This window comes from Conger conger, chromosome 5, assembly GCF_963514075.1.
Source record: "Conger conger chromosome 5, fConCon1.1, whole genome shotgun sequence".
In the NCBI taxonomy this organism is placed as follows: Eukaryota; Metazoa; Chordata; class Actinopteri; order Anguilliformes; family Congridae; genus Conger; species Conger conger.
Window position 1 is genome coordinate 47,727,315 of NC_083764.1, and position 13,056 is coordinate 47,740,370.

The 13,056-nt window shown below is 42.5% G+C and overlaps 1 protein-coding gene across 1 annotated transcript; it reads right to left on the reverse strand.

Annotated features, from left to right (window-relative positions):
- Nucleotides 1-2,804: 2,804 nt before the first annotated feature.
- Nucleotides 2,805-11,083, reverse strand: LOC133128898 (sulfotransferase 1C2-like). Its single transcript, XM_061242702.1, has 8 exons — nucleotides 11,059-11,083; nucleotides 7,194-7,389; nucleotides 5,828-5,958; nucleotides 5,552-5,649; nucleotides 5,304-5,430; nucleotides 3,913-4,007; nucleotides 3,613-3,793; nucleotides 2,805-3,061 (listed from the first exon to the last, which is right to left on the reverse strand). The coding sequence occupies exons 1-8, from the start codon at nucleotides 11,081-11,083 to the stop codon at nucleotides 2,949-2,951; spliced, it is 966 nt and encodes a 321-aa protein (XP_061098686.1). The 3' UTR covers nucleotides 2,805-2,948.
- Nucleotides 11,084-13,056: the final 1,973 nt, after the last annotated feature.

Genomic DNA, 13,056 nt, shown 5'->3' on the forward strand with positions numbered 1-13,056 from the left:
AGAAAAACGCTTAAACGGACTGCTTAAGTCTATCCTTTGTTATCTCCATTGCCATCCTCAAGAGGTACTTCAACTCCAGTGTCTTTCACTGTCGTGTTGGCGTGAATTTGGCAAGCTGAGAAATTTCAGCGTTAAAAAAAGTGTTATCATCAGTACTTTGTCTTCGCACTTGGGAGTGAAGATTTAGCCGCACATTGCCTGCCCTCAAGCCTTGCACGAGCCCACGTTCATCCTTTGCTGTTTATAACAGTGGTATTTATTACTTTAACTTGTAAATAAAACAAATGTTCATTGTCAATTTATTTTTTATTTATATGCACAAGCATTATCTGGGGTAGGTAGTGTTAATGTGTCCTGGTTCAGACCAAGGAGCCTTTGAATTCTGTAGTATGTTTTTGTATATTTATATATTGCACAATAGTGGTCATTAGACATACGTAACCCATCGGAATCGAGTTGGTCATGGCGAAGGAAGTGGAAGTTTGATGTTGTATTTAAGCCATATAGTGCTTGTAGCACCTTAACTCTAACAATGCAGCATTTTGAATGCAGATTGCTGACGTTTCCGTGAAATTGGATCCAGTCGGCGGGAAGAAATAGGAAATCCACATACAGTATAACTGTTCAGAAAATGTAGAGCAGAAGGAATATTCTGGTGGCATGGTTATTTCACTGAATGCCAGTGTGAATTTCATATGATCCATCCATCCATTATCTGAACCCGCTTATCCTGATCAGGGTCGCAGGGGGGCTGGAGCCTATCCCAGCATACATTGGGCGAAAGGCAGGAATACACCCTGGACAGGTCGCCAGTCCATCGCAGGGCACACACACCATTCACTCACACATTCATACCTACGGGCAATTTAGACTCTCCAATCAGCCTAACGTGCATGTGTTTGGACTGTGGGAGGAAACCGGAGTACCCGGAGGAAACCCATGCAGACACGGGGAGAACATGCAAACTCCGCACAGAGAGGCCCCGGCCGACGGGGATTCGAACCCAGGACCTCCTTGCTGTGAGGCGGCAGTGCACTGCACCATCCGTGCCGCCCAATTTCATATGATAGCAATTACAAAAATGTGATCTCATATAATTGTTGTGCTAATGTGAAATCTTCTCTGACCAAACTTGTTAGCGGTTTTAAAATTCAAATAGTCTGTTTTACATTATAATCTATGTTAAAGCTTTTGGTCGAAATTGTGTCCAAATGGTTAGTCAGAATAACACTATCTGCATGACCAAGGGGTTTGTATGTCTGTTGAATACTGCGTTGTTCCAGGTGGATATTTTAATATTTTTTCAAATGTTTCACACAATTTATGGTATACTATATATTGTGTCGGCAAAATCTTAAATATACGTTTTTTACGAAATTATTAAAAGAAAGCATGAATGAAACAAATCTGTATTTGTCTTTCATAAGTCTTTCATATATGTGAAATAATTATCCAGTTGAATTCATGTAAATTCACTGTGCAATATTTTTTATTTCCCAAACTAAATTATTGTGTGTAGGCTATTATTGTATATAGCATAATTTATAAATGACTAACTCAACATGGTTTACAGGAATGGAACCAAAAAACTGTTGCAAATCCCCCCCCCCCCCCCCCTAGAAAATCAGATCAAATGCACATAAAAGAGAAAGCAAAGCTATAGTTGGCTGGATAACTGCATGGAGTTAAACCTGTGACCCTCCAAAATGTACAGCATGGACTGAAGTAAGGAGATCTTTTTCCAGGTTTTATTCAGCGCAGTTATCCAGCTAACACCGTAATCCGGCTTTGTCAACTACACCGACAAATCCAGATATGCAGATATTTTAGCCCTTATGTTATGAAAGCTTTTCTGGGTGGTGTTAATGCACCAGAAAGCAGGACATTATTTAACAATTGGCTAATTCACTAATCAAATCATAATTCACTTTTGTGAAAAGCCCAAGTTTAATTCAAGAGATTTGAAACAATGGTCATTTTAAAGCAATCTAGAAATGTGTCACGTCACGTCATACGCCATTGGAAAGCTTATACTCTTCACTACTTTGCAATCACAATTCTTTACAAGAAATCAGGAATGAACTGAAAAGATTCAAAGATTCATTAAATAACAACTGGGGTGCGATGTGTGGCCAATGTAATTGCCTTACCATTTGTGTGTTCTTCAAAGGGAAATTTTCAAAAGGACATCTCTATGTGTAAAACCAATGGAGATTGTATATGGATTCCATATTTAGTCACTGATATTGATAGTAGATAGAATTGGAATACCTCTGGCTATTTTTGGCTTCATTTTCTTGCTACCATGTAGTAAGAATATTTGGTCGTGAAATGTTTACTCCCAGATAGATGCTTTACCTGTATGCAAATTACTTCTGGTAATACTTGTGGAAATTATTGAGCAGGATAGTAAAGATTCACATTTGAATGGCGATGCTCCGTCAGACAGACAAAGCAGCACTGCAACTCTCATTCTCAACCTCTTACTAAACAATCTTCAATGTTCCATTTCCATGTTTCCGATGATCCTCTTAAGGACTGCCTACCCTGCTTTTGTAGTTTTTGCTTTATTCAGACCAGTAGAATACAAAGAGGGTAACAGACAGAGAAAGGACCAGCTGAGATCCGCATATCGCCCAAGAGTATGCCACTAGTCTTGCTGCAGATTTTCTTTAAGCCAGTAAAAATACCACCCATTAACCTGTATACTGTAACACCAGCTGGGTTAATGCAGTACTTTGATAGGATCCTTGCCTTTCTACTACAACTGATTTGTGGTCAGCAAAATAGTGTGAAATGCCTGGTGAGCTTCATCTATACCATCAAAATACAGTACATTACTTTAAAAATTAAACAGTAACTTTAAAACAATGTATTACATAACATTCCCTACTACCAAGTCATTTGATCTCTTTTTTTGCATGACACTAGTCACTCTAGACTAGGTTTTACAAGTTTGACCGAAAAGGAATGTTTGCCATTTCCATTTGCTGCTCATAATTTTCATCAAAAATCTTCAACTGAGAAGCAGAAAAATGATTGACCCAATCACCAACCTCCCCTGCAAGAGAAAGATAAAGTTATCCCAGCACACAAACCATTGCAGCTAACTTCTCATCCATTTATCCTCACCTAGTGCAACCATCTCTCAGTAAATTACATAAAGCTCCTAAAACACCTAAATAACAACTGCATTTAGCTTGATAATGATAAATTTACTTGATAATAAAACTTGATGATAGTTAATATTTCACCAGACATATCAGAAACAGTCATGTAACTTGTTTGGCACTGTGAGACAATTGCATATGGGTAGTGCTTGCAGTCTTAACATTCCGTATACTCCCCTAGTCCTAAGGGTCAAAAATGACCCGCCTTCACTAAACCCCTAAAATAAAACAGCTTAATTGAATTTTTAACCCCAAATCTATTTGCATGAAACAACCTGTCACTCATCATTTTGGTGGTTTTTGGTGCTGTTTAACATAGTGGTGGGTCATTCTTGACCCTTAATACAACACAAGGGTTATTTCTGATTGAGTATGAATCTCATGAGCAAATCCCCTCATAATAGAATAGAAAAGCTGATATATTTTTGAGAAAGAGCCATACCTTTTCTCATGAATGCAGAGATGGATTGATCAAACATATTCTTGGGATTAAAGCTGTAGTTGGTCATGGGGTTCTCCTTCATGACCTCAAAAGACGTGAGCTCCACAATGCGCGCTATAACTTCATCAGAGACTGACAGATCCAGGTACTGCATGATGCGTTCCACTTCCCGTTGAGGATTCTGGAGGAATACAATGGGGATGCAGACAGCAGGCCTGAGACGACTCATTTTCATTTAGAAAGACTGGACAAAATGATGCCAGGTGGGTATGTATGGGAGTGGGTGCAATACAAACTCACCTCTTTCAGATCTTCATAAAATAAATATAGTATATTCCTTTTCTCTCTCTCTTTCCAGTACCCCTTAACATGGTCATACCAGGAGCCCCAGCCCACTGTGAATAGGGCGAAGAGAGCAACATTGAAAAAGTTTTCTATACGAGAGATTAAATATCAGTTGAAATTATGTTGAATGGGAACTGTTTTGGAGTTGCATTTTAGACAATTTTTTTCCTAAGCACCTATTTTACCTTTGATGTGTTGAATGATAATACAGTTCAGTCAGTTTATCGAGGCAGAGCTGTATCTCTTAACTGCTTGTTTTTTGCAAAGTGATTGGCCTTGACATAGGGAGAGGGTACCTTGAGAAGGTACGGGTTTGGTCCTGATCCGCCATTTTATGTTTTTCCCTTTTTTTATTGTATCGTAGGCCTAGTTCATAGAGAGCACAGGGAAAGGGGAGGACAGGGAAATATCATCTTGATAATAAAAAAGCTTGTAAAGTAAAATTTTATCTCAAAAAGCCAAATTCACTTAACCCCTTGGAAACTAAACTGACCTGTCCGCCAATTCCCTCTGGAACGTATCGGTTGCTAGAAACCCTAAAGTGGTCAAAATCTATAAAGGGACTGATATTGGCTGGTTTCTGGAGGTTGGTCACTCTACAATTTGGCCCAATTCAGCACCCACTCATAAGCCAGTCATTATCATGGGCCAAAAAATCCTTGTGGTCCCTGAACACCCTCTCCCTCCGAAGCCTGCCATTGGCAAAATCTGCCAACAGTGTTAAAGCAACCATTGCACATTGTTATGCACCCAGCCTTTTAAAACCCTTTCACAATTAATGGAATTTCTTAACACTTTGAATCAATCAGTGTGGACTAATTGATGCCCCAAGTCCATTATGAAAATTAATTGAAAATAGAGATATTTTTTCTGTTTGGTTATTTGCTTTATTGCTAACAAAACAATTACTCGTGCTCATGGATTTTCCACTGACAATTAATATTATTAGCAGCCTTCCAAAATTTTGAGTCAAAATAATTGAGTGAAATTGTCATTAGAACATATTTTCTTTATTTCACTACTTTGCCTGCAGAGTCGCTATTTCTCTCTGCCTCCATAATGTGCGTACGCATGGGTCAAAGTTTCCTTGTCAAATTTTATTTTATAAATCACTTTATAATCAATTTATGCTTAGAAAGTGGCATGCGCACATTTTAAGCCCTTTTTTGTGCATTTGTAATGGTTATTAAAGAGGCCCCGGGTATCTACATCTACCATCTATCATTTTTCAGGACAGATATTGTCCTGATTTCTCACTTCCATCAACCTCATTGTGAATCTCACCAGCATCATAGAATACTGGCAACTGCTTTCAGAAAAAGTAAAGAAGATGAAATTTCACTTACAGTCCCCGTTCATGAACTTTTGGATGTAGTTTTCCCAGGATCCTGGTTCAGGCTGCGTCAAAGTCATCCTGTCAAAGTGGTAATAGCTTACCAAGTTGTCCTTGGCATTGCGGGCCACATAGATCACCTGGGCATAGTAATTGTAAGAGTGGTGAGGGGCAGGAAGAATCAATTCAAGTAACACTTACATGCACAAAACAGTGCAGCATTCATGCCCTGATAATGAGTAAAGTCAGTCTTTGCCTTACCTTGCATTTCTTTTCCCAGAATCCCTCAGGTATAAGCTGGATAGCCAAATGTGTCTTGATTATTCTTGGTGGACTCATTTGGTAAAGGAGGTCTAGTCCTGAGAGATTGAAGGGAAGCATTTTGAGTGGCATCAGAAATGGTGGGAGACGAGATGAATACCTTGCCAACTGTTAAGCATGGAGGTGGTCATTACACACACACACACACACACACACACACACACACACACACACACACACACACACAATATACATATATAACAAGGAGACAAATACCAGAAAGCATTGGAGGGGGGTAGAATATCTCAAGGAATGGGCTCCTCAGAACTATAGGACCTCTCTTGCATGCTTCTTTGTCTCCATTGTGAAGTAACAGGTCTACTATTTCCTGAGCCCAGGTAGTTCCTACATGACATAAAAAAGATTGACAAGTTAACAAGGTAATTAGTAATCGTTAGTAACAAACCTATCCTGCCCTAGCATCAGTAAATTAGTAAATGACATGCACAAGAAACGTAAGGTAACATAAAACATGACATGACAAGCATGAAATGTGACAACTTTGTCTATATAAGGAATATGATCCAGTTTTTGGCGTGCATCAAATTATCCTGGATTGATTAAGCAATTTACATTAACGTTTCCGAAACAATAGAAAATGCACATACAGTAACTGTTCAAAAATATAGAGCAGAAGGAAGACTGAATTTCATTGAATACTAGTGTGAATTTCATATGATTTCCATTATAAAAATGTTATTTCATATAATTGTTCTGCTAATGTGAAATCTTCTCTGACCAAACTTGTTGTAAATTTGAATAGTCTGTTTTACATTATAATCTATGTTAAAGCTTTTGGTCCAAATTGTGTCCAAATGGTTTGTCAGAATAACACTATATCCTGTTTGCCCCACTTCGTTGGGCATTAACTCTTGGGATTACGAGAGGGCGTGCCTGACACATTCATGCTTCCCTCGTGCAGCCAGTATTGCTGATTGCAGGAGGAGTTGGTAATCGCAAACAGGTGCTAGTGATGTGTATAAACCAAGTCTTGTTTCCGACTGGTGCTTCTGTGTTGCATTTCACGTCCTTTTCATTCAGTGAAAACATGTTTTTAGAATTTTTAGCAAATGTATTCTCTCATTTATATAAGTACTCAGACCCTTAATTCAGTATTTTGTATAATATTACAGGAAGCATACTTTAGTTGCTGCTTATACAAAATCAATGATTTGTCACTGAGATCTTGCCCCAAACTGACATGTAGTAATTTGGGCTATATCTCAAGGTCAGCTTAACTTAACTTGAAAATGCACTTTATCTACTTATACCAAATATATTTTCTTATATATATTATATATATATATATATATATATATATATATATATATATATATATATATATATATTCTTTATATTTGTACCTAAAAAACTTTAATTACATAAAATGTTAAGTTCCATTTGTTTACTTTTATAATAGGAAAACTCTCCTCACCTCAGATTAGTGTGATTTTGGCCACATGTAAACAGGAACGCAAGGTCACACAAAATGGCTATTAAATTTTTCAGGTAGTGCCCCTTTTTTTGGAGAAATTAACTTACCCATGTGACAACTTACCCCGCTCTCCCCTATTGCTCATCTGCTTTGGGATATGTAGCAATGAGGATGTCAGTAGGGTCAGGGCAGAAAGCCCAAACCGACTCAATGTTTTGGGCGATGGGCTCCCTCAATGGGATTCCTCTCACTTTCTTCAAAGGAAAGCGAAAGAGTAAATTTCCTGCTTTCTCTACAGTCTGGCTGTATTTCAATGTCTTTTCCATTGCTATTCTTGAAGACACTGAAGAGAGACAAGAGAGAAAATATTTTTCTGAAGGGTTCTTCCAGATTATAAGTACTTGGTTAGTTCTTCTCTCCACTTTTTCTAGCTCCCTCAAAACATTTACTTATTTTACATTACTTATTACTCCCTCAAAACATTAGGAATTATTTAACATTACTTAAAGGGTCTTCCCCAGCTTATCTACAAAAAATCATCAGACCCTACACCCCTGCCAGACCTCTTCGTTCAGCCTCCACAGGCCGCTTGGCACCTCCCCCTCTCCGAACCTCCACATCACGCTCACGACTACTGTCTGTTCTGGCTCCACGGTGGTTGAGGTCAGAACTGTAGAATCTCTCCCCACCTTCAAGCGCAAGCTGAAGACACACCTCTTCAAGCAGCACCTCTCCCCATCCCTCCCTACCTCCCTGTGAACCTTAATTGTTGTCTCTGTGACTTGCTTTGTGTATCGGTATTTTTAGTTGGCTAGGTAAGCAGTGTTTGGATAGTTAACTTTGGTCACTTTTGCTCTGTTTGTTTGTTGTCAAAAAAAACAAAACAAAAAAAACAAAAAGGGCCCTCGTCCTTATCTTTGTTGTACAGGTAGCAATTGAAATTGTACTTCCCTCTAGGGTCTTTCAGCGAACTTATCCCTGGTTATGGGTATGCACTTTGTTGTACATCGCTCTGGATAAGAGCGTCTGCCAAATTCCAATAATGTAATGTAATGTAATATTGTTGCTGCTAACGGTTTTAAGTTGTTATGCGATAAGAGGTGCCAGAGACTTGGAAGGAAAGAAACCCAAGAAGGGGATCCTGCAAGATATATCTAGGTAGTTACCTCAAGGTGTGATGTAAGAGAAAAAGATAAGATGATGATAAGAAATGATAAGAGAAATTACTGTTACGCTGTGCTGATGCTTCGAAGGCTTGTGCGAATATAATGTTGTATTGAGGCAACAAAGGTAAAAATAACGCTGTGCTGAGGCTTAGAATGCTTGTGCGTGTGAGGATATAATGTTGTATTGAGACAACGGAGGTAAAAATCGTTATTTATGTATGTGTAAGATAAGGGACATTCCCTGGTCCACTCAAGACATGCAACATGTAATAACAAATCTCCCCGAGTTACAGAATGGAGTGAGCCACTGGTTCAAGATGCTGCAGGAGGAGATGACAGGCCGAATCTTGGCTGTGGGGGGCCTGAAGGCTCTCCTGGGGAAGGTTGTGGGGATGGAAACAATGCTGGACATATTCAAGCAGGCTGGCTTTGTCAGAGCCCAGGTGAAACGTACAGCAGTGGACAGTGGGCCATTTGACAATGTACGTGCTGCGCAGGTGGAGGATGATAACTGAAAGGGACGCAGTGAGCAGGCTGGTTCCTCCAAAACTCTCACCGATGTGTGCTAAAAGTTTATCAATATATCTGTATTAAAGTATGATATGTACTCTGTATAGTTTCAAACTGATTAACTGCTGAATTGTGCTAGAATTACACAGCAGCCAGCTGGCAGAGGGGGGGGGGGCCCGTCTTGAACTGTGTAGACCAAACTGTCAAGGACACGGGCAGAGCAAGATATGACTGTCCAGCTGATTTCTCCGGGACTCTCGATGTTTTATGCCAGAAGTGTATCTATTTGACCTAGAACATTAATTATAGCTGAGCTTATGAAAACGCAAGAAACCACAGTGAAAACTGTTGAAATGAGAGCAAAGAATGCTTCGTACATTTACTCCCTTAGAAGAGAATAATTAATCAAATGTTTAGTATGTCTGTATATTAGAAAAGTATATTAGAAGTAAATATTAATGAAATGTTTAGTTTGTCTGTATATTTTCAATGATTACTGCTGCTTAGTTCGTCTTATAAAAGCGAAAGATACAGAGTGACGTGTATGGATGACGTGTTAGAGGGAGGGCATCCAGAACTTTATGAGGTCTGGTAGTTTGCCAAGAGCAGGTGCGGGGTGAAGTGAGGACACGTAGTTGGCAGAATGCCCTGAACTTTGTGAGTTGGCAGAGCATAAGGACTGTTGGCAATTTGCCACAATGACGTTGTGGGAGGAGCGTTGGGAGGAGTTACGATAAGAAAAGTGTGGGTGATTTGTCAGAATGAGGTTTGAGGAGGAGTTGTAGGTGGAGTAACTGTGTATAAAATTGGTGTAAAAATGACAGTCAGGGTTCAGTTCTGGAGAGCTGACCCGGCTTTATGCACGTGTGCTAATAAAATCTGATTTTCCTGAAGATCTTGCTGCCTGGTGTCGTCTTTTCCCTCGCGAAGATGTTTTTCGACAAATTGAAGATTTGGACTCTGTCGTTTCCTAGACACGACATTTGGGGGCTCGTCCGGGATACGAAAGAGAAAGAGAAGCTCCCGGCGGAGAGTACTTTTTGATAGGCTGCAGCTGCAGCTTATCAGGGAATGAAAGTATTCAAGGACTCTGATCTTCTCTCTCAGACGCCGGAGGCAACATTCTCTCGTATAACTAACCCGGCAACTAAATTAAGGGGAAAAACGTAGCAAACTTTTCAGGAAACGTGCGTGCGGCGAACTGTGAGTAAACGGTGTGGGAATTTATTCATTGTGTTGGAAAATGTTTTTTTAGCAGAACTTGTATTAAGTCTAAAAAGTATATCGATACTGCGGACTGAAGTTATATTGTAAGTGCATCATTAGTAAGTGCATCATTCTGACCAGGTGTTTAGTATCACTGCGGACTTTCCTCTAGACGCGGTAACGTTGATTTTTAAATTGCTCATTTGAACAGCAAGGGTTAGGGCTTGAGCCAGTTTGTTTGTCTGTTACCTGTTAATCACTTCTGCTGGTTGCATACCTATAGAGTGATTGAACATTTGTCTTAAATAGCTTAAATAGCTGTGGAATTTATCAGTAGATTAGCTTTGATTTCATATTGCTTGTGAGCAATTGTAGGCCATTTAAATAGGCGTGTTAGAGCGACGCTCCGTCCCAGTTTGTGATGTTATGTTTCACCCCATCCCAGTCTGCTCTCTCCCTCGAAGACCCCCCCTGCGACGTGGGCCTCCACGGCGTCGGCGTCCAGTCCCTACAATTCCTTGCCCTCACGGAGACCTGGATCACACCTGACAACACCGCCACTCCCGCTGCCCTCTCATCCTCCTTCTCCTTCTCGCACACTCCCCGGCCTTCCGGCCGTGGCGGCGGAACTGGTCTTTTAATTTCTCCCTCGTGGAAATTCTCTGTTCTCCCCCTCTCTGACCTGTCCATATCCACTTTTGAATTCCATTCTGTTGCAGTATCCCACCCTACTAACCTTTTCATTGCAGTTATCTACCGTCCTCCAGGGCCCCTGGGAAACTTCCTTGATGAGCTAGACACCCTTCTCAGCTCCTTCCCTGAGGATGGCACCCCACTGATTCTCCTTGGAGACTTCAACATCCACCTAGAAGCCTCCCAGGCTGCTGCCTTCCTACCGCTAATACACTCCTTCGGCCTCTCCCTGCAACACTCTCCTCCAACCCACAAGGCGGGCAATGTCCTAGACCTTGTCTTTGTGAGGAACTGCTCATGCTCCGATTTCACGGTTACCCCTCTGCATACATCTGATCACCACTTCATCTCATTCTCCCTCCCTCTTCCTCCCCATTCTCCTCCCCCTCCTTCCACCCACACTTCCTCAGCCCGCCGTAACCTCCGCTCCCTCTCACCCTCTTCCTTCGCCAGCACCGTCATCACCTCACTCCCCTCTTGAATCCTTCTTCAAACTCCCCACTAACTCTGCATCTGCCACCCTCCTTTCATCTCTCTCCTCCACCTTTGACTCTCTCTGTCCGCCTGTCTCAAAGCCACCTCGCACATCCCCTCCCAGTCCTTGGATATCTGACACCCTCCGTACCTCCAGGGCCAGCCTCCGCGCAGCGGAGAGGAAGTGGGGGAAATCCAGAGACGCTTCAGACCTCACGACTTACCAGTCTCTCCTGGCGGCATTCTCTTCCGCTGTCACTGCCGCCAAAGCAAAATACTTTCAAACACAAATTCAGAACTCCGCTTCTAACCCCCGGAAACTTTTCTCTATTTTCTCCTCTCTCCTCAATGCACCGCCTCCTCCTCCTCAGTCCTCCTTTGCTGCTGATGACTTTGCTGATTTCTTCGATGAGAAGGTCACAGTCATCCGTAGATCCTTTACAACCACCGCCCCCCTCACTGTGCCCTTCCCCCCCTCTAGGCCCATCCCATCCTTTTCCACTTTCTCCCCCCTTACAGACTCTGATGTTTCTCAACTCCTGCTCTGCCACCGCCCTACAACCTGTGCCCTTGACCCTATCCCCTCTTCTCTTCTCCAAACTATCACACCTGACATTCTCCCATTTGTCACCTCTCTTGTCAACTCCTCCCTGTCTTCCGGCTGTTTTCCGGCATCCTCCAAGAGGGCCCACATCACTCCGCTGCTAAAAAAGCCTACTCTGGATCCCTCCATCATCCAGAACTACCGCCCGGTATCTCTTCTTCCTTTCCTTTCTAAAACTATAGAACGAGCCACTTCTACTCAACTTTCTTCTTTCAACAACCTGCTAGACCCCCATCAGTCTGGCTTCTGATCGGGCCACTCGACAGAGACTGCGCTCCTCTCCGTCAGTGAGTCACTCCATGCCGCACGAGCAGCCTCCCTCTCCTCTGTCCTCATTCTTCTAGATCTCTCTGCTGCCTTCGACACTGTGGATCACTCCATCCTCCTGTCTGCCCTGTCAGCAACGGGCATCTGTGGCACAGCCCTGGACTGGATTGAGTCCTACCTCTCTGGTCGCTCCTTCCAGGTTGCCTGGGCTGGTTCGGTATCGACACCTCGGCCCCTCGCCACAGGAGTTCCCCAGGGCTCAGTCCTAGGCCCGCTTCTTTTTTCTCTTTACACTCGCTCCCTTGGCCCTGTGATCACTGCACATGGGCTATCCTACCACTGCTACGCGGATGATACCCAACTCTTTGTCTTGTTCCCGCCGTCTGATACGCAGGTTTCAGCCCGTATCTCTGCTTGCCTGAGGGACATCCAGAGCTGGATGGACAACCACCATCTAAAGCTCAACCCAGGCAAGACTGAAATGATATTCGTCCCTGCTAAAACCTCTTCCCATCTGGATCTCTCCATTTCCCTCGGGGATACCATACTCACGCCGTCATCCAGTGCAAGGAACCTCGGCGTGGTGATGGACAGCAGACTGTCCCTCTCCGAGAACATTGTGGCGGTGACCCGGTCATGCAGGTTCTTCCTATACAACATACGGAGAATCCGCCCCTTTCTCACCCCCTACTCGACCCAGCTCCTGGTCCAAGCGATGGTTCTGTCCCGCCTGGACTACTGCAATTCCCTCTTGGCTGGCCTCCCCGCATCCGCCATCAGACCCCTCCAACTTATCCAGAATGCAGCAGCTCGTCTGGTCTTCAACCTTCCCAAATACTCACACGTCACCCCCCTGCTTACTTCCCTCCACTGGCTGCCTGTCATGGCTCGCATCAAATTCAAAACATTGGTGCTAGCCTTCCAAACAGTTAATTATTACTTCTCCGTTCAGTTTGCATAGCATATTAACCTTTAACTTTGCCTGCATTTAACGTATTTTACATCCCTTCTGGTATATTTTACATCCCAACCGGCCCGCCAGCATCCCAGTATATCTGAGACCCTTCACTATTTGCATACTTTTTGTGTT